Source organism: Diorhabda sublineata, chromosome 8 (genome assembly GCF_026230105.1).
Source record: "Diorhabda sublineata isolate icDioSubl1.1 chromosome 8, icDioSubl1.1, whole genome shotgun sequence".
Lineage (NCBI taxonomy): Eukaryota > Metazoa > Arthropoda > Insecta > Coleoptera > Chrysomelidae > Diorhabda > Diorhabda sublineata.
The window spans coordinates 292,910-318,676 of NC_079481.1; the positions used below are offsets into that span (position 1 = coordinate 292,910).

The 25,767-nt window shown below is 34.8% G+C and overlaps 2 protein-coding genes across 5 annotated transcripts; one reads left to right on the forward strand and one right to left on the reverse strand.

Moving 5' to 3' along the window:
- On the forward strand, positions 1-25,722 carry LOC130447795 (uridine phosphorylase 1). Of its 3 annotated transcripts, none has more exons than XM_056784816.1 (7): positions 1-196; positions 17,753-17,876; positions 18,133-18,294; positions 21,357-21,542; positions 21,731-21,869; positions 21,919-22,112; positions 23,134-25,722. In XM_056784816.1, exons 1-7 carry the CDS (start codon positions 168-170, stop codon positions 23,314-23,316), a joined length of 1,017 nt encoding a protein of 338 aa, XP_056640794.1. In that variant the 5' UTR covers positions 1-167; the 3' UTR covers positions 23,317-25,722. The 3 variants fall into 3 exon arrangements, with proteins under 3 accessions (XP_056640794.1, XP_056640792.1, XP_056640793.1); XM_056784814.1 differs by lacking the exon at positions 1-196 and adding an exon at positions 11,680-11,880; XM_056784815.1 differs by lacking the exon at positions 1-196 and adding an exon at positions 13,527-13,730.
- On the reverse strand, positions 6,551-22,871 carry LOC130447797 (pseudouridine-5'-phosphatase-like). 2 transcript variants are annotated; one of them, XM_056784819.1, is made up of 5 exons: positions 22,700-22,871; positions 9,855-9,959; positions 7,109-7,398; positions 6,896-7,057; positions 6,551-6,826 (listed from the first exon to the last, which is right to left on the reverse strand). In XM_056784819.1, the coding sequence occupies exons 2-5, from the start codon at positions 9,937-9,939 to the stop codon at positions 6,644-6,646; spliced, it is 720 nt and encodes a 239-aa protein (XP_056640797.1). In that variant the 5' UTR covers positions 9,940-9,959; positions 22,700-22,871; the 3' UTR covers positions 6,551-6,643. The 2 variants fall into 2 exon arrangements, with proteins under 2 accessions (XP_056640797.1, XP_056640796.1); XM_056784818.1 differs by lacking the exon at positions 22,700-22,871 and adding an exon at positions 10,261-10,483.
- Positions 25,723-25,767: the final 45 nt, after the last annotated feature.

Sequence of the window (25,767 nt, forward strand, 5' to 3'; positions counted from 1 at the left end):
AGTCGCACCCTATTTGATTGTTTATCGTTTTTAGTTCAATTAGATTAAAAAAATATGTGTAGATTTTGTTGAGATTTTGATAGAGTGAAAATTTTACTTCCACCCTAATCCTTAGTGATTAATATTCGTTTTCGACGTTTCCTCCAGGCTTCAAAATTTTCTTCAATATGTCTATATCCGAGGAGGAGAGAGACGAGTAAGTTTCATTTTTTTTTTTTATTAATAAAAATTGAGTTTTTATTCAATAGAAAAGGTTCTAGTTTACACGCGTATGTTGAATCATACAAAATTGAAAATAATTGAAAAAAATTTGTCACATAACCTCAAAATTATCGTAAAAATACCAAACGAATATATTTTTAACTTTCTTAAGGGATGAATAAGTTTTTTTTTTATTATATTTACTGTTTTTTTTTTCTTTTAAACGAAATTTAATAAGGGACATCCTGTATAGATTGTACTTTAATGGTATTTTCCAATCGAATTGCCACATTTCTCTTAAGATCCCTCTATCAATCAATATTTATCTATTGACTCACAACCGATGAGATTTGAGGTTAATTTTTATTTTTTATTAAATTCCTCTACCAATTTATATTTATCAATGTTCTCTTGAAAGACTACATAGAAAGTTTGTCTATAATTTGTTACTTTGGAACCCTCTATGACTATATTTTTATCTATGATCCTTTGATAACTAATTGGAATGAAAGTTTGTCTATAATTTGTTACTTTGGAAACCTCTATGACTATATTTTTGTCTATGATCCTTTGATAACTAGTTGGAATGAAAGTTTGTCTATAATTTGTTACTTTGGAACCCTCTATGACTATATTTTTGTCTATGATCCTTTGATAACTAGTTGGAATGAAAGTTTGTCTATAATTTGTTACTTTGGAACCCTCTATGACTATATTTTTATCTATGATCCTTTGATAACTAGTTGGAATGAAAGTTTGTCTATAATTTGTTACTTTGGAACCCTCTATGACTATATTTTTATCTATGATCCTTTGATAACTAGTTGGAATGAAAGTTTGTCTATAATTTGTTACTTTGGAACCCTCTATGACTATATTTTTATCTATGATCCTTTGATAACTAATTGGAATGAAAGTTTGTCTATAATTTGTTACTTTGGAACCCTCTATGACTATATTTTTATCTATGATCCTTTGATAACTAATTGGAATGAAAGTTTGTCTATAATTTGTTACTTTTGAAACCTCTATGACTATATTTTTGTCTATGATCCTTTGATAACTAGTTGGAATGAAAGTTTGTCTATAATTTGTTACTTTGGAAACCTCTATGACTATATTTTTGTCTATGATCCTTTGATAACTAGTTGGAATGAAAGTTTGTCTATAATTTGTTACTTTGGAACCCTCTATGACTATATTTTTATCTATGATCCTTTGATAACTAGTTGGAATGAAAGTTTGTCTATAATTTGTTACTTTGGAAACCTCTATGACTATATTTTTGTCTATGATCCTTTGATAACTAATTGGAATGAAAGTTTGTCTATAATTTGTTACCTTGGAAACCTCTATGACTATATTTTTGTCTATGATCCTTTGATAACTAGTTGGAATGAAAGTTTGTCTACAATTTGTTACTTTGGAACCCTCTATGACTATATTTTAATCTATGATCCTTTGATAACTAATTGGAATGAAAGTTTGTCTACAATTTGTTACTTTGGAACCCTCTATGACTATATTTTAATCTATGATCCTTTGATAACTAGTTGGAATGAAAGTTTGTCTACAATTTGTTACTTTGGAACCCTCTATGACTATATTTTAATCTATGATCTTTTGATGACCAAATAGAAAGAAAGTTTGTCTACAATTTGTTACTTTGGAACCCTCTATGACTATATTTTAATCTATGATCCTTTGATAACTAATTGGAATGAAAGTTTGTCTACAATTTGTTACCTTGGAAACCTCTATGACTATATTTTTGTCTATGATCCTTTGATAACTAGTTGGAATGAAAGTTTGTCTATAATTTGTTACTTTGGAAACCTCTATGACTATATTTTTGTCTATGATCCTTTGATAACTAGTTGGAATGAAAGTTTGTCTATAATTTGTTACTTTGGAACCCTCTATGACTATATTTTTATCTATGATCCTTTGATAACTAATTGGAATGAAAGTTTGTCTATAATTTGTTACCTTGGAAACCTCTATGACTATATTTTTGTCTATGATCCTTTGATAACTAGTTGGAATGAAAGTTTGTCTACAATTTGTTACTTTGGAACCCTCTATGACTATATTTTAATCTATGATCCTTTGATAACTAATTGGAATGAAAGTTTGTCTACAATTTGTTACTTTGGAACCCTCTATGACTATATTTTAATCTATGATCCTTTGATAACTAGTTGGAATGAAAGTTTGTCTACAATTTGTTACTTTGGAACCCTCTATGACTATATTTTAATCTATGATCTTTTGATGACCAAATAGAAAGAAAGTTTGTCTACAATTTGTTACTTTGGAACCCTCTATGACTATATTTTTGTCTATGATCCTTTGATAACTAGTTGGAATGAAAGTTTGTCTATAATTTGTTACTTTGGAACCCTCTATGACTATATTTTTATCTATGATCCTTTGATAACTAATTGGAATGAAAGTTTGTCTATAATTTGTTACCTTGGAAACCTCTATGACTATATTTTTGTCTATGATCCTTTGATAACTAGTTGGAATGAAAGTTTGTCTACAATTTGTTACTTTGGAACCCTCTATGACTATATTTTAATCTATGATCCTTTGATAACTAATTGGAATGAAAGTTTGTCTACAATTTGTTACTTTGGAACCCTCTATGACTATATTTTAATCTATGATCCTTTGATAACTAGTTGGAATGAAAGTTTGTCTACAATTTGTTACTTTGGAACCCTCTATGACTATATTTTAATCTATGATCCTTTGATAACTAATTGGAATGAAAGTTTGTCTACAATTTGTTACCTTGGAAACCTCTATGACTATATTTTTGTCTATGATCCTTTGATAACTAGTTGGAATGAAAGTTTGTCTATAATTTGTTACTTTGGAAACCTCTATGACTATATTTTTGTCTATGATCCTTTGATAACTAGTTGGAATGAAAGTTTGTCTACAATTTGTTACTTTGGAACCCTCTATGACTATATTTTAATCTATGATCCTTTGATAACTAATTGGAATGAAAGTTTGTCTATAATTTGTTACCTTGGAAACCTCTATGACTATATTTTTGTCTATGATCCTTTGATAACTAGTTGGAATGAAAGTTTGTCTACAATTTGTTACTTTGGAACCCTCTATGACTATATTTTAATCTATGATCCTTTGATAACTAATTGGAATGAAAGTTTGTCTATAATTTGTTACCTTGGAAACCTCTATGACTATATTTTTGTCTATGATCCTTTGATAACTAGTTGGAATGAAAGTTTGTCTACAATTTGTTACTTTGGAACCCTCTATGACTATATTTTAATCTATGATCCTTTGATAACTAATTGGAATGAAAGTTTGTCTACAATTTGTTACTTTGGAACCCTCTATGACTATATTTTAATCTATGATCCTTTGATAACTAGTTGGAATGAAAGTTTGTCTACAATTTGTTACTTTGGAACCCTCTATGACTATATTTTAATCTATGATCTTTTGATGACCAAATAGAAAGAAAGTTTGTCTACAATTTGTTACTTTGGAACCCTCTATGACTATATTTTTGTCTATGATCTTTTGATGACCAATTGGAATGAAAGTTAGCCGACGTCTCATTTCTTTTAGAAATACCTCTATCAATATATTTTTATCGATGTTCTCTCAACCGATTCTTCTTTTTTATCTCAATATAAACATCGTTAATTATAGTATTTGAAGTTCCTTTCAAGATTCCTCTATGAATATACGTTTGCCGATGTTCCCTGGACGAATTCTTCTTTTTCTCGTTTATATAAATCAATTGGTTCATCGAATTCAAAGAAAAATATGAGGAAATGAATGTCCAGCAATAACAACAATAAGAATTGTCTTCAAGGACTTGGTTAAGTTTCGATATTTATTACAAAACAGTTGATCGTATTTATTTAGAATCTACCGGAATCAATTGTGAAATCGAAACTGTATTTTACGGTATTTAAACTTTGTGGTTATGGTAATTCAATTCAAATCCAAGGTCACTGAATCGTTTACAATACACTGCGATTCAAAACTGTAAATTAGTACGAAATAGAAAAAAAACAAAGTAATTAGTATCAGTTTATTGAAATCTAATTTAGAATATAATGATACATGGTGATTCAGAAAGCATTGTAAAGTCATTTCTGACCACTAAAGCTCATTTCGATCCGATTTTGAACTTTTTCAAGACGATTTCTGATCTTTAGCAGTTATAGAAACGAATCATGACATTTAGAGCTAATTTCCAACTTTTGTCATATTTCTGACCTCCATACCTCATTTCTAACACTCATTAGACGTTTTCTGAACTTTAGATCTCATTTCGAAGCAATTTCTGAGCTCATAATCGATTTGTTTGAGGCTATTTCCGACCTTTAAACTTATTTCGTCCTTATGTTGAACAATTTATGATTATTAAAGTCATTTCGCAGTTCTGTAAGACAATTTCTGATCTTTACTGTTCATTTCGAACTTATTTAAGGTTATTTCTGATATTTAGAGTTCATTTCGAGTTCCCTAAGACCTCTTCCGATCTTGGTAGCTCAATATGAACTCTCTTAAGCGTTTTCTGATCTTTAGAACTCTCTTCGACCTTTATTAAGACGATTTCTGATCATTAGAGCTTACTTCGAACGTCTTTTCTGATCTTTAAAGCTCGTTATGAGCTCCTTTCTGAGGTTTAGAATCCTCTTCGACCCACCTTCAGACGATTTCTTATCTTTAAAGCTCGTTATGAACTCCTTGAGACGTTCGCTGATCTTTAGAATCTTCTTTGACCTTCTTTAAGACGATTTCTGATCTTTAGAGTCTACTTCGAGCTTCTATAAGGCGTTATATGGGCTCATTTTCTGATCTTGAGAGCTCTTTCAGACACTTTATAACCTTTAAAGCTCGTTATGAGCCTCTTTAGGCGTTTTCTGATCTCAAGAACCGTCTTCGACCTTTATTTAGACGATTTCTGATCTTCTGGACGATATATGATTATTAGATCTCATCTCGAAATTTTGCAAGGTGATATTTCAATTTTGGAGATCGTTTGAACTTCTTTTAGGCGTTTTAAAAACTTTAGAGTGCATCATGGACTGCTTTAAGGGTTTCTGATCTTCAGAACCCTCTTCGATCTTTAGTAAGACGATTTCCGATCTTTAGAGGCCACTTTGAGCTTTTCTGCCGATTTCTGATCTTCCGAGTTCATTTTTCTAATCTTTGAAGGTTGTTATGAACTCCTTTAAGAGTTTTCTGATCTTTAGAACCCTCATCGACCTCCTATAAGACGATTTCTGACTTTTAGAGATCATTTTGAACTGCTTCAGGACGATTTATGATTATTTAGAGCTTCTGTAAGACGATTTCTGATCTATAGACGTTTTCTAGCATATTAAGGTTATTTCTGATTTTTAATTGAACGTTTCCGACCTTTAAACTTCATTTCGTTCTTCCGTGAGACAATATCTGAGGTTTGGAGCTTCCTTACGACGATTTCTGATCTTTAGAGGCCACTTCGAGCTTTCATATGGCAATTTCTGATCTTCCGAGTTCATTTTGACTTTCTTTAAGATGTCTTTTCTGATCTTTGAAGTTTGTTATTAACTCCTTTAAGAGTTTTCTGATCTTTAGAACCCTCATCGACCTCCTATAAGACGATTTCTGACTTTTAGAGATCATTTTGGACTTCTTCAGGACGATTTACGATTATTTAGAGCTTCTATAAGACAATTTCTGATCTATAGACGTTTTCTAGCATATTAAGATAATTTCTGAGTTTTAAATGAACGTTTCCGATCTTTAAACCTCATTTCGCGCTTCTGTGAGACAATAACTGAGCTTTAGATCTCATTTCGAGCTTCCGTACGACGATTTCTGATCTTTAGAGGCCACTTCGAGCTTTCATATGGCAATTTCTGATCTTCCGAGTTCATTTTGACTTTCGTTAAGATGTTTTTTCTGATCTTTGAAGTTTGTTTTTAAGTCCTTTAAGGGTTTTCTGATCTTTAGAACCCTCTTCGACGTTTAGTAAGACGTTTTCTGATCTTTATCGCTCACTTCGAGCTCCTATAAGACGATTTCAAACTTTTAGAGATCATTTTGAACTTCTTCAGGACGATTTATGATTATTTAGAGCTTCTGTAAGACGATTTCTGATCTTTCGAGCTCATTTTAAATGTCGGCGAAATAATTTCTGATCTTTAGACCTTATTTCGAACCTTTTCGCGCTTATTTAAGACTATTTATGATTATTAAGTCTTATTTCGCAATTTCGTGTTGTTGATGAGGAGTTTATTGGAATATTATTATACAGGGTTATTCAGGAAATATTGTAAGTGAGGGGGAAATAAAGGAAAGCGATTAAAATCAGTTTTATTGAAATATAATTTAAAATATCGTTATACAGGGTGATTTAGTACGAATAATGTATAAAGCAAGATGTGAAATGTCATTTTTTCGCTGGTAAACCGAATAATTCGGGTCGAAAATGTTCCAATGACGTAAGTACCAAAGTTGCTTTATCTCGTATCGGATGACGAGGATCCAGATCCGGATTTGGTACCATAACGACTTGCATACCGGCGTTCAGAGCTGCCAAAACACCATTTGGGGAATCTTCTATTACGAGACACTGAAATTGGATAAATACCAACCGTATATTTAATTAGAGCGGGGGTGAAATCGAGTAAATTAGCTTTACCTTAGACGGATCGGGGTTTTCTGGGAACCTAGAAGCGCAAACTAAAAATATATCGGGCGCTGGTTTATTATTTTTAACGTCGGGATCCGAGCTACCGCACACGACGTGATGAAACAAATCGACCAATCGCCGATGAGGTTTCGTCTTCATTTCCATTATATCCTGAAATTTCAATTACATACAGGGCGAGTCGTCGATATAGTCGCCGATTACCTGTCTAGAAGACGTGGCTATCGCTATAGGAACCGCGTGTTTGTGCAAATGTCCGACGATATCTTCAACGCCAGGCAATAATGCCGGATGTCGAAGTTCGTTCAACACTTTTTCTTCGTATTTTTTCAAAAATTCCCCCGGACTTATCGGTAGATTTAATTCGTCGACAATCGTTTTGCACGTTTCGAATTCCGGGGTTCCCATTACTTTAGATTTGAGTTGTTTGCTGTACGTTTTACCGTATTCTTGGGCGAGATCTTTTGATATTTTTTCATAAATCGTTTCGGAATCTAGAAAATGTTAAATCGACACCAAATTTTGATATAGTAAACTGTAACATTCTACAGAGATCAATTTTTATTGTTTGATTTACAAATTTACGAACTTTACAGCTCGCAATAACGATTTATGATCTTTAGAGCTCATTTAGAACTTCCATGAAACAAAATATGATAATTGGACCTAATTTCGAAACGCTGTGAGGCGATTTCTCATCTTTGGAGCTCATTTTGATTTATTTAAGGTCTTTTCTGATCTTTGGAACCAATTTAGAACTTCTATAAGAAAATTTTAAATCTTTTCGAGTTGATTTAGAAGTCCCGTCAGGCCGTTTCTTATCGTTCGAGCTCATTTCGAAATTGTGTGAGGTGATTATGATATTTAGAGCTCATTTTAAACGCCTGCGAAATAATTTTTGATCTTGAGAGCTCATTTCAAGCTTCTGTGAAACCATTTCTAATATTTAGAGCTCATTTTAAACGCCTGCGAAATAATTTTTGATCTTTAGAGCTCATTTCAAGCTTCTGTGAGGCAATTTATGATATTTAGAGCTCATTTTAAACGCCTGCGAAATAATTTTTGATCTTGAGAGCTCATTTCAAGCTTCTGTGAAACCATTTCTAATATTTAGAGCTCATTTTAAACGCCTGCGAAATAATTTTTGATCTTGAGAGCTCATTTCAAGCTTCTGTGAAACCATTTCTAATATTTAGAGCTCATTTCAAAAGCCTGCGAAATAATTTTTGATCTTGAGAGCTCATTTCAAGCTTCTGTGAAACCATTTCTAATATTTAGAGCTCATTTCAAAAGCCTGCGAAATAATTTTTGATCTTTAGAGCTCATTTCAAGCTTCTGTGAAACCATTTCTAATATTTAGAGCTCATTTCAAAAGCCTGCGAAATAATTTTTGATCTTTAGAGCTCATTTCAAACTTCTGTGAGGCAATTTATGATATTTAGAGCTCATTTCAAAAGCCTGCGAAATAATTTTTGATCTTTAGAGCTCATTTCAAGCTTCTGTGAGGCAATTTATGATATTTAGAGCTCATTTCAAACGCCTGCGAAATAATTTTTGATCTTTAGAGCTCATTTCAAGCTTCTGTGAGGCAATTTATGATATTTAGAGCTCATTTCAAACGCCTGCGAAATAATTTTTGATCTTTAGAGCTCATTTCAAGCTTCTGTGAGGCAATTTATGATATTTAGAGCTCATTTCAAACGCCTGCGAAATAATTTTTGATCTTTAGAGCTCATTTCAAGCTTCTGTGAGGCAATTTATGATATTTAGAGCTCATTTCAAACGCCTGCGAAATAATTTTTGATCTTTAGAGCTCATTTCAAGCTTCTGTGAGGCAATTTATGATATTTAGAGCTCATTTCAAACGCCTGCGAAATAATTTTTGATCTTTAGAGCTCATTTCAAGCTTCTGTGAGGCAATTTATGATATTTAGAGCTCATTTTAAACGCCTACGAAATAATTTTTGATCTTGAGAGCTCATTTCAAGCTTCTGTGAAACCATTTCTAATATTTAGAGCTCATTTTAAACGCCTGCGAAATAATTTTTGATCTTTAGAGCTCATTTCAAGCTTCTGTGAGGCAATTTATGATATTTAGAGCTCATTTTAAACGCCTGCGAAATAATTTTTGATCTTGAGAGCTCATTTCAAGCTTCTGTGAAACCATTTCTAATATTTAGAGCTCATTTCAAAAGCCTGCGAAATAATTTTTGATCTTGAGAGCTCATTTCAAGCTTCTGTGAAACCATTTCTAATATTTAGAGCTCATTTCAAAAGCCTGCGAAATAATTTTTGATCTTTAGAGCTCATTTCAAGCTTCTGTGAGGCAATTTATGATATTTAGAGCTCATTTCAAAAGCCTGCGAAATAATTTTTGATCTTTAGAGCTCATTTCAAGCTTCTGTGAGGCAATTTATGATATTTAGAGCTCATTTCAAAAGCCTGCGAAATAATTTTTGATCTTTAGAGCTCATTTCAAGCTTCTGTGAGGCAATTTATGATATTTAGAGCTCATTTCAAACGCCTGCGAAATAATTTTTGATCTTTAGAGCTCATTTCAAGCTTCTGTGAGGCAATTTATGATATTTAGAGCTCATTTCAAACGCCTGCGAAATAATTTTTGATGTTTAGAGCTCATTTCGAGTTTGTGTAAGGCAATTTCTCTTCTCTAGATCTCATTTCGAGGTTCTTTGAGGTAATGTCTGATCTTACGAGTTTCATTTCTGATCTTTAGAGCTCTTTTAGAATTCTCGTAAGACAATTTTTGGTCTAAGATCATAAGAGCTTATTTCGAGAACTATTTTTTTTTTATTTTTAGAGCTCATTTGGAACTTTAAACCTTTAAATAACCATAAAAAAAACAGTACATCATATGAATTCAATAGTTATGCTATTTCGAATCCTATATTTATTCAATCTCGTATCTCGACGAAAAGAAAACGAAACTTACCGATGATGATGCCATCAAGATCGAATAGAACGTGCGTCACAGGAAAAATACGGGATTTAGAACAAATAGTTGCATTACTTGTCATTTTATTAAATGATACGTCAACTAGAACAAACGACATGCCTTTAGTTTACGTACGAGAACCGATCATTCAATAATCTGATTATTTTACAACTATAAATAAATAATTTGATAATTAGTTAATAAGGGTTTAAGGGACGTACGGAATCGCTTAACTACGACGTTGGTTCCCATCAGTTTACACGTTAATATGAGACAAAAATCAGGCAATCTGAGACGATTAACCTCCTGCTTGATATTAATGAAAATTTTGTAAAAAAGTCAAGCAAAATATTTTTTATTTTATCTAATTCAAAAAAGTGTTTGTATGTAGTTTTTCGCTTACCGTGTCGTTACGGCTCCGTTGGAAACACAAAGAACAATAAAAAAATGTTTATAATCAATTACAATTTATATATTTATAGATTTTGATTTATTTAACGAGATCTTATCGTCAGTAAATATCATATTGAAGTCACGCTGTTAAAAGTTCATATGCAAGCACGTGTCATCACAATAATACATTGAACAATTTATTTTTCACGGCGATTCGAAACGTGATAACGAAGTGTCATTATCACTCGAAAGTTCATCAAAATTTTTTTTTGTACTCGGTATCGAGATAACAACTGGATGTATTCGAAAAAAATAAATATTCCACTATCGATATATTTTACGAGGATTCTTCCACTAGTACGGATTACGGTCTCGAAAAAAACTAGACTACAATCTGACAACACTGCCGCGCGCGCTTAAAACGCTCCGCGTTCGCTTGACAGCTGTCGTACGTCAATTAAAACCATCGAATTAATTCGAACAAACCACGGCGTGCAATGCAGATCGAGAAAGAAGATTCGAACCGACATTGTACGACGTACGTTTCGATAATCGAGTTATCGTCTTCAGAGACCGAAGGTTAACAGAACTATCTTTCATTTGTTGTTCTCCTGTAGATGGCGTTCTTGATAGATCTCTTCGGAGTGTTATACGGTTTATAAAATGCGACAAAAAATAAATTGACATAACCTCATATTAATTAGCTGGATACAACAGCGATAAGGAACGAAATAAAGTTCATCCTACCACAATAATGGTGTTTAAATTATAATAATTACGCAAGAATGTGTTGTTGTTTAAAGATATAAGATCATTACACTTTTTTATGTACTAACAATTTATTTATTTGCGTTCCATTTACAGGCAAGGTCGTGGCCTTGGAAATTAATAGCTTTCGCTTTTTTTTTCTCGATATTGTGGACATTCAACCGCCCCATTGCAATTCCGAGGGGTCCTAATCGTATTTTGCGTGGCGGATTCGCGCATAGTCTCCTTTCCGATAGTTGTACACTCTTTGTACTATCTTTGCTTTCATTTGAGGTGTTCCTGTCTACGATGTATAGCTCGGTACTTGCTTATGAAGTACTTTATCCTCTTACGCCCTTAGCGAGACGCGCCTCGCTTCGGTGGGATCTTTCCAGCTTGTTACCACCTCACCATGTTGTTTATGGTATTTTCGAGTTATATTATAACTTTTTACCTCGAAATAATCGTTTAAAGTACGAGGGTTATCGATAAAATAACGAGATCCCAACGAGATGAAAGTTTCGACGAGACTGGAATATGTAGGTTGGATTCTTTTCTTTGATTTGTAGGATTTGGGTATATGAAAACCCTCGTAAATATTTTCAATTACGTCAAATAATAAAAGATCGTGCAATTATTTTGTCTAAATATGATAAATAATTAAATTTGACATTGGCATTAATTCGATAAACGTTCTATTTCGAAATATCTATCCCAGTAACCTAATTTATCATTTCGGTATCGAATTTTCGGATAGCGTACGTGTTCGTTGAGATATGATGCAAAAAAACGGTTTTTCGAACTATAAAAACGGTGAAAACGATCGTAAAAATGATATTTCCGATTTTGGGAATAACCAAATTGAAAATGAGGAAGATACGCAGTAAGTTTTTCAATATTTAATTCCTTTCTTTTTATTTAAATACATCGAAATTATATAATTTATTTATAAATCTAATAAAGGAGTAATAAACCATATCTGACCTCATGCAAAACCAATACAAGGTGAAACAACAAAGTAATGTTAATAAAGATCGAAATAGTTCGAAACGTCCTTTTTTAAAATTAATTTTCTATTAAAACAGACCTAAAATTGAGAAAAAGAAGATTTAAAAGCAGTAAAAAATGTTGAAAACGAACCGAAATTCGTCCTTGGATCGGTCAGGTTAACGCGCGTCCTCATACCGCGCGTCTCACGCTCGATACAACATCGGAAATGGAGTGGGAGGTACTGGAACAGTCCCCCAACAGTCCGGATTTATCACCCAGCGACTACAACGTGTTTAGATCGCCGAAATAATCTCTCGTAGGTCAAACATTCAACACCTCGTTTGTTTATGTGTAATCGAGCAAAAAAAAATGTTGAAAACGAACCGAAATTAGTCCTTGGTTCGGTCAGGTTAACGCGCGTCCTCATACCGCGCGTCTCACGCTCGATACAACATCGGAAATGGAGTGGGAGGTACTGGAACAGTCCCCAACAGTCCGGATTTATCACCCAGCGACTACAACGTGTTTAGATCGCCGAAATAATCTCTCGTAGGTCAAACATTCAACACCTCGTTTGTTTATGTGTAATCGAGCAAAAAAAAATGTTGAAAACGAACCGAAATTCGTCCTTGGATCGGTCAGGTTAACGCGCGTCCTCATACCGCGCGTCTCACGCTCGATACAACATCGGAAATGGAGTGGGAGGTACTGGAACAGTCCCCAACAGTCCGGATTTATCGCCCAGTGACTACAACGTGTTTAGATCGTCGAAAGAAGCCCAGGGAAGTGAAAATTTCAACACCTGCATGAAAAAACCTTCCGGGGAGGTAGGAAATGATAAAAATAAAACGAATTTAATCCTTGGTTCGGTCAGGATAGCGCGCGTCCTCGTACCGCGCGTCTCACGCTCGATACAACATCGGAAATGGAATGGGAGGTACTGGAACAGTCCCCCAACAGGCCGGATTTATCGCCCAGCGACTACAACGTGTTTAGATCGTCGATAGAAGCCCAGGGAAGTGAAAATTTCAACACCTGCATGAAAAAACCTTCCGGGGAGGTAGGAAATGATAAAAATAAAACGAATTTAATCCTTGGTTCGGTCAGGATAGCGCGCGTCCTCGTACCGCGCGTCTCACGCTCGATACAACATCGGAAATGGAATGGGAGGTACTGGAACAATCCCCCAACAGTCCGGATTTATCGCCCAGCGACTACAACGTGTTTAGATCGTCGATAGAAGCCCAGGGAAGTGAAAATTTCAACACCTGCATGAAAAAACCTTCCGGGGCGGTAGGAAATTATAAAAAGAAAACGAAATTCGTCGTTGGTGGGGTATGAAAGCTTCAAGTATTTAAAAAAATTTGATAGCAATGACGATGATCGTTATTTTATACATACGATTCGGTCGCAATCAAAACGGCGCGACGCGATTAAATAGAGGGAAAAAAAATAGTAAAACTAGCAACCGATGTCAAAGAAACGTCATTCGTCAAAATCCAAATAAATATCTGTAAATATTGCATTTATTCACGATACCTTGAACCGAGATTAAGTAACGGTTGATACTGTATTATCGAGAATTATAACGATAAATTCCAGTTTAGATTTCCGCAGTATATTCTAGTAGAAGCAACAAATAAAAACAGTTTTTTCATTATTATTCGATGATATGGATGATACGGTAACTGAAAATGACGATAATACATCAGAAGAAAACGAATCTCACATAGGTATCGACAGGTGAGAAATAATTTGATTCCTTATTAAATTTCATACGTTAATCGAAAGCAAAGGTCAAAGTTATTATCATTATCTTCGATGATATAAATAGTTATTAGAATTGAGAAAGATACTAAAAAAACTGAAGGATTTAATGATGAAACTATAGATAATTCAATTTGAAAGCGTATAATTTTTAATCTCGACTTTTTGCTTATATTATTTTCATTTTTTTCGAATCTTTGTTCTTGGTGTAGTTTCTTTCATCTGTTTTTAATTTCTTCGCTGACTTCTTCCATCCGGATCTTGTTATCAACAGCGTGGAGGCCAATTCTGGTCACCACCAAATCGGAAAATGACACGACCAGGAGCAAACTCGAGCAAAATTTGATATTTTACGAACGGTATGACATGTGGCACCGTCTTGCTGAAACTACACGTCGTCGAAATCAATTTTTTTTAAATGAGACACAAGAAAATGTGTTTAGAAGAGCGTAGAGGCTAGTTCTGGTCACCAAATCGGAAAATGACACGACCAGCAGCAAACTCGAGCAAAATTTGATATTTTACGAACGGTATGACATGTGGCACCGTCTTGCTGAAACTACACGTCGTCGAAATCAATTTTTTTTAAATGAGACACAAGAAAATGTGTTTAGAAGAGCGTAGAGGCTAGTTCTGGTCACCAAATCGGAAAATGACACGACCAGCAGCAAACTCGAGCAAAATTTGATATTTTACGAACGGTATGACATGTGGCAACGTCTTGCTGAAACTACACGTCGTCAAAATCAATTTTTTTTAAATGAGACACAAGAAAATGTGTTTAGAAGAGCGTAGAGGCTAGTTCTGGTCACCAAATCGGAAAATGACACGACCAGGAGCAAACTCGAGCAAAATTTGATATATTACGAACGGTATGACATGTGGCAACGTCTTGCTGAAACTACACGTCGTCAAAATCAATTTTTTTTAAATGAGACACAAGAAAATGTGTTTAGAAGAGCGTAGAGGCTAGTTCTGGTCACCAAATCGGAAAATGACACGACCAGGAGCAAACTTGAGCAAAATTTGATATTTTACGGACGGTATGACATGTGGCACCGTCTTGCTGAAACTACACGTCGTCGAAATCAATTTTTTTCAAATGAGACACAAGAAAATGTGTTTAGAAGAGCGTGGAGGCCAATTCTGGTCACCAAATCGGAAAATGACACGTCCAGGAGCAAACTTGAGCAAAATTTGATATTTTACGGACGGTATGACATGTGGCACCGCCTTGCTGAAACTACACGTCGTCGAAACCAATTTTTTCCAAATGAGACACAAGAAATTGTGTTTAGAAGAGCGTGGAGGCCAATTCTGGTCACCAAATCCAAAATGACACGATTAGGAACAAACTCGAGCAAAATTTAATGTTTGACGGACGGTATGACATGTGGCAACATCTTGCTGAAACTACACGTCGTCGAAATCAATTTTTTTCAAATGAGACACAAGAAAATGTGTTTAGAAGAGCGTGGAGGCCAATTCTGGTCACCAAATCCAAAATGACACGACCAGGAGCAAACTCGAGCAAAATTTGATATTTTACGAACGGTATGACATGTGGCAACGTCTTGCTGAAACTACACGTCGTCGAAATCAATTTTTTTCAAATGAGACACAAGAAAATGTGTTTAGAAGAGCGTGGAGGCCAATTCTGGTCACCAAATCGGAAAATGACACGTCCAGGAGCAAACTTGAGCAAAATTTGATATTTTACGGACGGTATGACATGTGGCACCGTCTTGCTGAAACTACACGTCGTCGAAACCAATTTTTTCCAAATGAGACACAAGAAATTGTGTTTAGAAGAGCGTGGAGGCCAATTCTGGTCACCAAATCCAAAATGACACGATTAGGAACAAACTCGAGCAAAATTTAATGTTTGACGGACGGTATGACATGTGGCAACATCTTGCTGAAACTACACGTCGTCGAAATCAATTTTTTTCAAATGAGACACAAGAAAATGTGTTTAGAAGAGCGTGGAGGCCAATTCTGGTCACCAAATCCAAAATGACACGATTAGGAACAAACTCGAACAAAATTTAATATTTTACGGACGGTATGACATGTGGCAACGTCTTGCTGTAACTACACGTCGTCGAAATCAATTTTTTTCAAATGAGACACAAGAAAATGTGTTTAGAAGAGCGTGGAGGCCAATTCTGGTCACCAAATCCAAAATGACACGATTAGGAACAAACTCGAACAAAATTTAATATTTTACGGACGGTATGACATGTGGCAACGTCTTGCTGAAACTACACGTCGTCGAAATCAATTTTTTTCAAATGAGACACAAGAAAATGTGTTTAGAAGAGCGTGGAGGCCAATTCTGGTCACCAAATCCAAAATGACACGATTAGGAACAAACTCGAACAAAATTTAATATTTTACGGACGGTATGACATGTGGCAACGTCTTGCTGAAACTACACGTCGTCGAAATCAATTTTTTTCAAATGAGACACAAGAAAATGTGTTTAGAAGAGCGTGGAGGCCAATTCTGGTCACCAAATCCAAAATGACACGATTAGGAACAAACTCGAACAAAATTTAATATTTTACGGACGGTATGACATGTGGCAACGTCTTGCTGAAACTACACGTCGTCGAAATCAATTTTTTTCAAATGAGACACAAGAAAATGTGTTTAGAAGAGCGTGGAGGCCAATTCTGGTCACCAAATCCAAAATGACACGATTAGGAACAAACTCGAACAAAATTTAATATTTTACGGACGGTATGACATGTGGCAACGTCTTGCTGAAACTACACGTCGTCGAAATCAATTTTTTTCAAATGAGACACAAGAAAATGTGTTTAGAAGAGCGTGGAGGCCAATTCTGGTCACCAAATCCAAAATGACACGATTAGGAACAAACTCGAACAAAATTTAATATTTTACGGACGGTATGACATGTGGCAACGTCTTGCTGAAACTACACGTCGTCGAAATCAATTTTTTTCAAATGAGACACAAGAAAATGTGTTTAGAAGAGCGTGGAGGCCAATTCTGGTCACCAAATCCAAAATGACACGATTAGGAACAAACTCGAACAAAATTTAATATTTTACGGACGGTATGACATGTGGCAACGTCTTGCTGTAACTACACGTCGTCGAAATCAATTTTTTTTAAATGAGACACAAGAAAATGTGTTTAGAAGAGCGTGGAGGCCAATTCTGGTCACCAAATCCAAAATGACACGATTAGGAACAAACTCGAACAAAATTTAATATTTTACGGACGGTATGACATGTGGCAACGTCTTGCTGAAACTACACGTCGTCGAAATCAATTTTTTTCAAATGAGACACAAGAAAATGTGTTTAGAAGAGCGTGGAGGCCAATTCTGGTCACCAAATCGGAAAATGACACGTCCAGGAGCAAACTTGAGCAAAATTTGATATTTTACGGACGGTATGACATGTGGCAACGTCTTGCTGAAACTACACGTCGTCGAAATCAATTTTTTTTAAATGAGACACAAGAAAATGTGTTTAGAAGAGCGTAGAGGCTAGTTCTGGTGACCAAATCGGAAAATGACACGACCAGGAGCAAACTCGAACAAAATTTAATGTTTAACGGACGGTATGACATGTGGCACCGTCTTGCCAAAACTACACGTCGTCGAGAACTTCCTCCAGGCCATATTGCACACCATACAGTGACCCGTCGTGGATTTTCCACGTCCCAAATGCCTCAATTTTGCCTATGCCTTCAAGGTGATCATCACTAAACATGTTTTTGTTTGTATAATGAACAGGTTGCTCAAGGATCCAACTGGTGAGTTCTATTGAGTCAGTTGAATTTTGTAGATATGCCGCTGTTAATATTTAGTAAGATGTCCACTGAAACGTCCACTTCTTGTCGTCGTGGTGGTTTGTTCTGAACGACCTCTACGCAGCTCGGAAAGAGCAAAAGAAAACGATTTTTACGATCAATTTCATATCTCAATTTATGTTTTATACACGAATAATCTTTGTCGACAGATACCCTGATGGATCAGTACGATTACGAAATCCGCACATCGAACTCATGGACCAAGATATTTTGTATCATCTCGCTTTAGGTAGCGAATCTCACGACCTCGTCGAAATGTTCGGCGACGTGAAGGTAAAGTATAAAATATTATATTCCTCATATACCCCGTAGTTTCGTTAACCTAACAACGATCGGAGCGAGCAGATGAGCGAACATCCTGGCCATAGAACCTCATCAACGCGATCATGTAAAACCCCCCCATCGTATCCACTATAAATCTGTTATAAACTCTCGTATTTAATCACCGATGTTTTTTTTTTTTGCTCGAGACGAACCATTTTGATACGTACTATACTCTTGAGAATAATCGAATTTTTTTGTTTTCCAGTTTGTATGCATGGGCGGTACGCCGAAAAGAATGGAAAGTTTTGCCGAATATATAATGAAAGAAATCGGTCACAAATTACCGACTGGTACCCAACTGATGGACATAAGTCAGTATTCCTACAGATACAGTATGTATAAAGTCGGACCGGTATTATCTATCAGTGTAAGTATGCTATTTCCTATATCAAATACTTCCCGAAGGCTTTCGACACGAATCTTGGCGAATGGAGACGACAAGACTACCAGTCATTCACACTCTCGGTTTTTTCATTTACTCGCGGCATATAAATTGGACTTAGAAAAACAGTTACGTCAAAAAATGATCGAAAATAGACGCGGCACAATCAGCCGAGGCGTGACAATGCTCTAGTGCACTCAGCTTCTATTCCCAAGGCCTCTGTACACAAATAAGTCTTCGCGAAGATTGAAGACCCGCCATCTAATACCTCCTGAAGGTTTTCGACTCGAATATTACCGATTGGCAACGACAGGAGTAGTAGTCATCCACACTCTCGTTTTTTCCACTTGCTCGTTACTCTTACTATACAATTAACGTGTATAAACGTCTCGATTATTTCATTCTCGGTTTAGATTGACTTCAATGAATATAAGTTTTATTTAGTGAGACAGTCGGGTCAATAAATTATCGAAAACAAGCGCTGCACAATCAGCCGAGGCGTGACAATGCTCTAGTGCACGCAGCTTCGATTTCCAAGGCCTCTGTACACAAATAAGTCTTCGCGAAGATTGAAGACCCGCCATCTAATACCTCCTGAAGGTTTTCGACTCGAATATTACCGATTGGCGACGACGGGAGTAGTAGTCATCCACACTCTCGGTTTTTTCACTTGCTCGTTACGTTTACTATACAATTAACGTGTATAAACGTCTCGATTATTTCATTCTCGGTTTAGATTGACTTCAATGAATATAAGTTTGATTTAATGAGACAGTCGGGTCAATAAATTATCGAAAACAAGCGCTGCACAATCAGCCGAGGCGTGACAATGCTCTAGTGCACGCAGCTTCGATTTCCAAGGCCTCTGTACACAAATAAGTCTTCGCGAAGATTGAAGACCCGCCATCTAATACCTCCTGAAGGTTTTCGACTCGAATATTACCGATTGGCGACGACGGGAGTAGTAGTCATCCACACTCTCGGTTTTTTCACTTGCTCGTTACGTTTACTATACAATTAACGTGTATAAACGTCTCGATTATTTCATTCTCGGTTTAGATTGACTTCAATGAATATAAGTTTGATTTAATGAGACAGTCGGGTCAATAAATTATCGAAAACAAGCGCTGCACAATCAGCCGAGGCGTGACAATGCTCTAGTGCACTCAGCTTCTATTCCCAAGGCCTCTGTACACAAATAAGTCTTCGCGAAGATTGAAGACCCGCCATCTAATACCTCCTGAAGGTTTTCGACTCGAATATTACCGATTGGCAACGACAGGAGTAGTAGTCATCCACACTCTCGTTTTTTCCACTTGCTCGTTACTCTTACTATACAATTAACGTGTATAAACGTCTCGATTATTTCATTCTCGGTTTAGATTGACTTCAATGAATATAAGTTTTATTTAGTGAGACAGTCGGGTCAATAAATTATCGAAAACAAGCGCTGCACAATCAGCCGAGGCGTGACAATGCTCTAGTGCACGCAGCTTCGATTTCCAAGGCCTCTGTACACAAATAAGTCTTCGCGAAGATTGAAGACCCGCCATCTAATACCTCCTGAAGGTTTTCGACTCGAATATTACCGATTGGCGACGACGGGAGTAGTAGTCATCCACACTCTCGGTTTTTTCACTTGCTCGTTACGTTTACTATACAATTAACGTGTATAAACGTCTCGATTATTTCATTCTCGGTTTAGATTGACTTCAATGAATATAAGTTTGATTTAATGAGACAGTCGGGTCAATAAATTATCGAAAACAAGCGCTGCACAATCAGCCGAGGCGTGACAATGCTCTAGTGCACGCAGCTTCGATTTCCAAGGCCTCTGTACACAAATAAGTCTTCGCGAAGATTGAAGACCCGCCATCTAATACCTCCTGAAGGTTTTCGACTCGAATATTACCGATTGGCGACGACGGGAGTAGTAGTCATCCACACTCTCGGTTTTTTCACTTGCTCGTTACGTTTACTATACAATTAACGTGTATAAACGTCTCGATTATTTCATTCTCGGTTTAGATTGACTTCAATGAATATAAGTTTGATTTAATGAGACAGTCGGGTCAATAAATTATCGAAAACAAGCGCTGCACAATCAGCCGAGGCGTGACAATGCTCTAGTGCACTCAGCTTCTATTCCCAAGGCCTCTGTACACAAATAAGTCTTCGCGAAGATTGAAGACCCGCCATCTAATACCTCCTGAAGGTTTTCGACTCGAATATTACCGATTGGCAACGACAGGAGTAGTAGTCATCCACACTCTCGTTTTTTCCACTTGCTCGTTACTCTTACTATACAATTAACGTGTATAAACGTCTCGATTATTTCATTCTCGGTTTAGATTGACTTCAATGAATATAAGTTTTATTTAGTGAGACAGTCGGGTCAATAAATTATCGAAAACAAGCGCTGCACAATCAGCCGAGGCGTGACAATGCTCTAGTGCACTCAGCTTCTATTCCCAAGGCCTCTGTACACAAATAAGTCTTCGCGAAGATTGAAGACCCGCCATCTAATACCTCCTGAAGGTTTTCGACTCGAATATTACCGATTGGCGACGACAGGAGTAGTAGTCATCCACACTCTCGTTTTTTCCACTTGCTCGTTACTCTTACTATACAATTAACGTGTATAAACGTCTCGATTATTTCATTCTCGGTTTAGATTGACTTCAATGAATATAAGTTTTATTTAGTGAGACAGTCGGGTCAATAAATTATCGAAAACAAGCGCTGCACAATCAGCCGAGGCGTGACAATGCTCTAGTGCACTCAGCTTCTATTCCCAAGGCCTCTGTACACAAATAAGTCTTCGCGAAGATTGAAGACCCGCCATCTAATACCTCCTGAAGGTTTTCGACTCGAATATTACCGATTGGCGACGACGGGAGTAGTAGTCATCCACACTCTCGTTTTTTCCACTTGCTCGTTACTCTTACTATACAATTAACGTGTATAAACGTCTCGATTATTTCATTCTCGGTTTAGATTGACTTCAATGAATATAAGTTTGATTTAGTAAAACTTTTAATTTTTAGCACGGTATGGGAAGTCCATCTATCGGTATTTTGTTGCACGAAACAATCAAACTTATGTATCACGCTAAATGTAAAGATCCGATCTTCTTCAGAATCGGAACTTGCGGTGGAATCGGCTTGGAAGGTGGTACCGTCGTCATATCCGACGAAGCGTGTGACGGCATGCTGAACAAATACTATCAAGTGGTAATTATATTTAATAAATTCACTTCTCTTATTGTTAAATCGCTTCGAACACTAATTTTCTCGGCACTTAAATCATTTTTAATGGTATTTCAGTACAAACAACACGCGTGTTTGTATGAATGTAAATACCGAACGAAAAACGCGACAAAAATTTTTCTAAAATTATTTTTTATGTCCTTATCTATTAGATAGTATTAGGAAAAATGATGAGAAGACCAGCGAAGCTCGATAAGAAACTCGTGAGGGAATTAAAAGCCTTAGCTAATCCCGACGATCCATACGATACCGTTTCCGGTACGACCATGTGCGCCGACGATTTTTACGAAGGTAAATTTGAAAATAATAATCGTGGGATTTATTTATTTGATTATTTAAGGTCAGGGAAGGTTAGATGGCGCTTTCTGCGAATACACCGAAGCGGAAAAAATGGAATATTTAGAACGTTTACGAGCAGGGGGTGTGAAAAATATCGAAATGGAATCGACCATGTTTGCCGCCCTTACCCATCACGCCGGAATCAGAGCTGGGATCGTGTGCGTCGCTTTACTCGATAGGCTCAAAGGAGATCAGGTAAAAAAAACTTCGCGTTTTGAGGTTATGTTCGGTTTATGTCACTGCTTTCGTTCGTTCATTTTTCTTTTCGTATAATTTATTTTTTATTAGTATAATTAATTCCAAAAAGTGTTAATATCATTCAATTTCACCTTTATATAATATAATTATCAGAAAAATTGATGAAGAAATATTGTTTTTTCGATGTTTTTTCATAACAAAATACTTGAGACACGATTTGACTTTACTAACATAACCTATTTTTTACTCTTATTAAAATTAACGAAACTATATAACCATTAATATCGTTAATACGTATATCGTTTCTGGTTTTCTTAACAAAAATATATTGTACTAGAATCTAATTCAAATTAATATTGTTTTCGTAGTGTATATTTTGAAAATTACAAACAGCTATTGAACTATATTCAACCATATCTATTTATACGTTAAAAGTAATATATAGATAAAAATTACGATAGTTTCTATTCACTTATTCAACGTTGAAATACTGATAATAAGATTATTGATACATATTTAACAAAACGTAGTACGAATCCCACAAATTTTAAGTTAATATAAGTACATGCATTGTTGGGACTCACCTATAGAATATTATTCCTTATAATTTCGCTATTTATTTAATACTAATACTACACTAATAAAAGTAAAGCACCGAATAATATAGTTATAAATAAAAAAGTTTTTAAATTCAAAATAAACACAAATAACACAACATAACATACTAAAACATTAATCGCCTCTTGACAATATGGCGGTAGCGGTCACGTGATGTGGTCTCTGCTCTAGTTACCTATCATCTCCATATCACAGACATCGCTTTAATATGATTGTACAATTTTATTATATATTTTTAGATTAATCTCAATTTTTGGGTAATTTAAAGACTAATCAAATTGTTTTTTATTTCTATAATATAAAACTCGTTATAATATATTTATATATGTATTACATTTAAAGTCCGGCAACGTTGTAGAATTGATGTGACGAGATTTTTTTGACACACGTGTTATTTCAGGTGTGTACTCCGAAAGAGGTGTTGACAGAATGGCAACTGAGACCGCAAATTTTAGTAGCGCGTTATATTAAAAGATATCTACAGACTAAAGGACGACTCTCGTTCGACGGACACGGATCGATGTCTGTGAAGAGCCCCAGAAGATTTAAATTGGTCCAACAAGAATCTCAAACTTTCGAATGAAATAATTCTCGAACGCCAAATTTCATTGACGGATATCTCATGATAATTATATATTTATAAATATATATTTTTTTTTATTTAATTTATAGGTTAAAAATTATGATGATTTTAGTCAAATAAATTCATTAATCATGTGGAGATTATATGGAAACTGCTAGAAATGGTAGACGATTTTTAGTTTTGAAGTTAGGATTTAGTCTACCGTCTCTTGTTACTTGTTTTACGCACATAATTCATTTTTCTAAATAAAAAAAATCAATTTCTATACAATTAATGTCGTAATGAGTCATTAACCAAATTACGAGACGTATTTCTGGTAAATTTAAAAATATGTAGAATCGAAAATGATAATTACTTCGCCGTGGCAGTATAAATGTGAATTAGAAAGCTTGAAATTTCAAAAACTGATTTTTTTCATTTCCTAAATTATATTCGAATTTTAAAAATTATAAACACAATGTGTGAAATGTATGCAACCAACATTTACTTCAGCTGACGTTTTACATCGTTGCCACGTTGTAATTTTTTTCCACTTGATGATATTAAATTATATTGTAAGGACCATTGTTACAATTATTTCAACTAATAGGAAATAAGAGAAATAATTTTAGAATTTTGAATATTGTTAGTATATCATGATATCAAAGTTTGAAACTTTAATTTCTATAAACAAATAATTTTTAATGTTTTACTCGATTTTTATGAGAATAAATTTTACAACACTGAAAACCGATGCTACACGGTTGCCAAAACATAATTTCATCTGATACAGGAGGAAGTTTTTATTTACTTTTAGTATATGTAAATTGTGTTCAATTGCTACGAATTGGAAGAGTTTCCACATACATATCATGAAAAATTATCAAAAAAAACTGAGACAGACCACATAACCAATGTTTTTTCAAAATAGCGATAGGGTAAATGAATTTTTGAACTAGATCGCTGTTTTGGACAAACTGTATACCAGATACATATTATAGAGATAAGATAAATTGTAATACTTCATTTTTCTTATTATTATAATGATATTTGATCCCAGAACGTTCTAAAATATCTAAAAGTCAAGTAGTTTTCTTATTAAATTTATATATACAGGGTTGTTGAGAAATGAGTCGAAAATTTGGTTCACCAGGTACAATTTATACCATATACGATGTTAATAGAAGCAGTTTTTTATTCTGAATCGAATGGTTCCTCGTTTTCACCATCAGGAAACGTAAAAAAAGAGCCGAAAACCACTAAAACTCATAAAAATGACTAAACACTTTATCTTAATGCCAAATCTCATCTAACCTAACCGAACCTAAAGTAAACTAGAAGAGTTCAAACCATTCTAACCTAACTTATTCGAACATAACCTAATTTAACATAACCCAATCCACCCAACTCAACACATCCTATTCTTAATCAATCTAACTTAACGTAAATTATCATTGTAAACTGATTCATATATAAATCATCGCGAAAAAAACTAATATAACTTAACCTGACCTAACCAAATATAATCTAAACCAACCTAACCTGCTCTAAACTAACTTAAACGAATCTAACCTAACCTACTTGAACCTTACCCATCCTAACCTAACCTTCAGTTATTGGTCCTAACCTTGATTAAATTCAACTAACCTCAAATGATGTGTAAACGCAAATGACATTCATATTATAACATTTGCGTTAGATTATTTATCTGAAGAATCAAGCATGCTACAAACAACAACTTTATACTACAAAATTTTGACGTTTTTCTAAATAATTTGACAATGTCAATAACCCTGGAATGGGCTGTAGTCGCGTAGTTATATAGATAAAGGCCGAAATATAGGAAAGAGAAGAATAACCTATATGACGTTCAATGGTACAACTTCTGTACAAATAAATTTGAACTTGGTTTTTTTATATATAAAACCGTATTCTGACGCTGATATAAATTGATTCGAGTGATTCAAACAATTATTACTTACTAGAAATTAGTTAATTATCTACAATTCTTATCATTTTACGGAATATTTTTTTATCGACGAGTCACCCTGTATAATAGAATCATATTTAAAAGTTTTATTACTCACTATAATCTATTAGATACGCATCTTATACACTTTGCGCTAGTACTAACTTAAATATTTTAAACAATTTTGTAAAATTATTCTTTTCTACTTTTAATGGACGTTGGTGAATATTTCATTTTGTTTTATATACGACATTGTTGTGTTTTATAAATCTACAAATAAATGCGTTGTTGTTACCGACGAATGTTGATTTTTTTTATTACAAATTGTTGTTAAACGATGTCTTGCTAAATTTTATAGTTTATAAGTGTATTGATAATTAAAAATAAAATCGGTGTGTAGTGTAAGCTTATTACTGAATGTTGCTATGAGAATTAAAAAAACGTGTTCAAACAATAAAGTTGTTTTATTACTATTTAAAATGAGATACTTCGAATTCGTCCTT

Bases quoted from the DNA above. Each gene is read 5' to 3' on its own strand.
- LOC130447797 (XM_056784819.1), bottom strand. From the start codon at position 9,939: ATGACAAGTAATGCAACTATTTGTTCTAAATCCCGTATTTTTCCTGTG. The intron at 7,058-7,108 runs GTAATCGGCGAC...TTGAAATTTCAG, and splicing joins TAGCCACGTCTTCTAGACAG to GATATAATGGAAATGAAGAC. The intron at 6,827-6,895 runs GTAAAGCTAATT...ATCCAATTTCAG, and splicing joins AAAACCCCGATCCGTCTAAG to TGTCTCGTAATAGAAGATTC.
- LOC130447795 (XM_056784814.1), top strand. From the start codon at position 11,774: ATGATGCAAAAAAACGGTTTTTCGAACTATAAAAACGGTGAAAACGAT. The intron at 11,881-17,752 runs GTAAGTTTTTCA...CTTTGTCGACAG, and splicing joins GAAAATGAGGAAGATACGCA to ATACCCTGATGGATCAGTAC. The intron at 21,543-21,730 runs GTAATTATATTT...CTTATCTATTAG, and splicing joins TGAACAAATACTATCAAGTG to ATAGTATTAGGAAAAATGAT.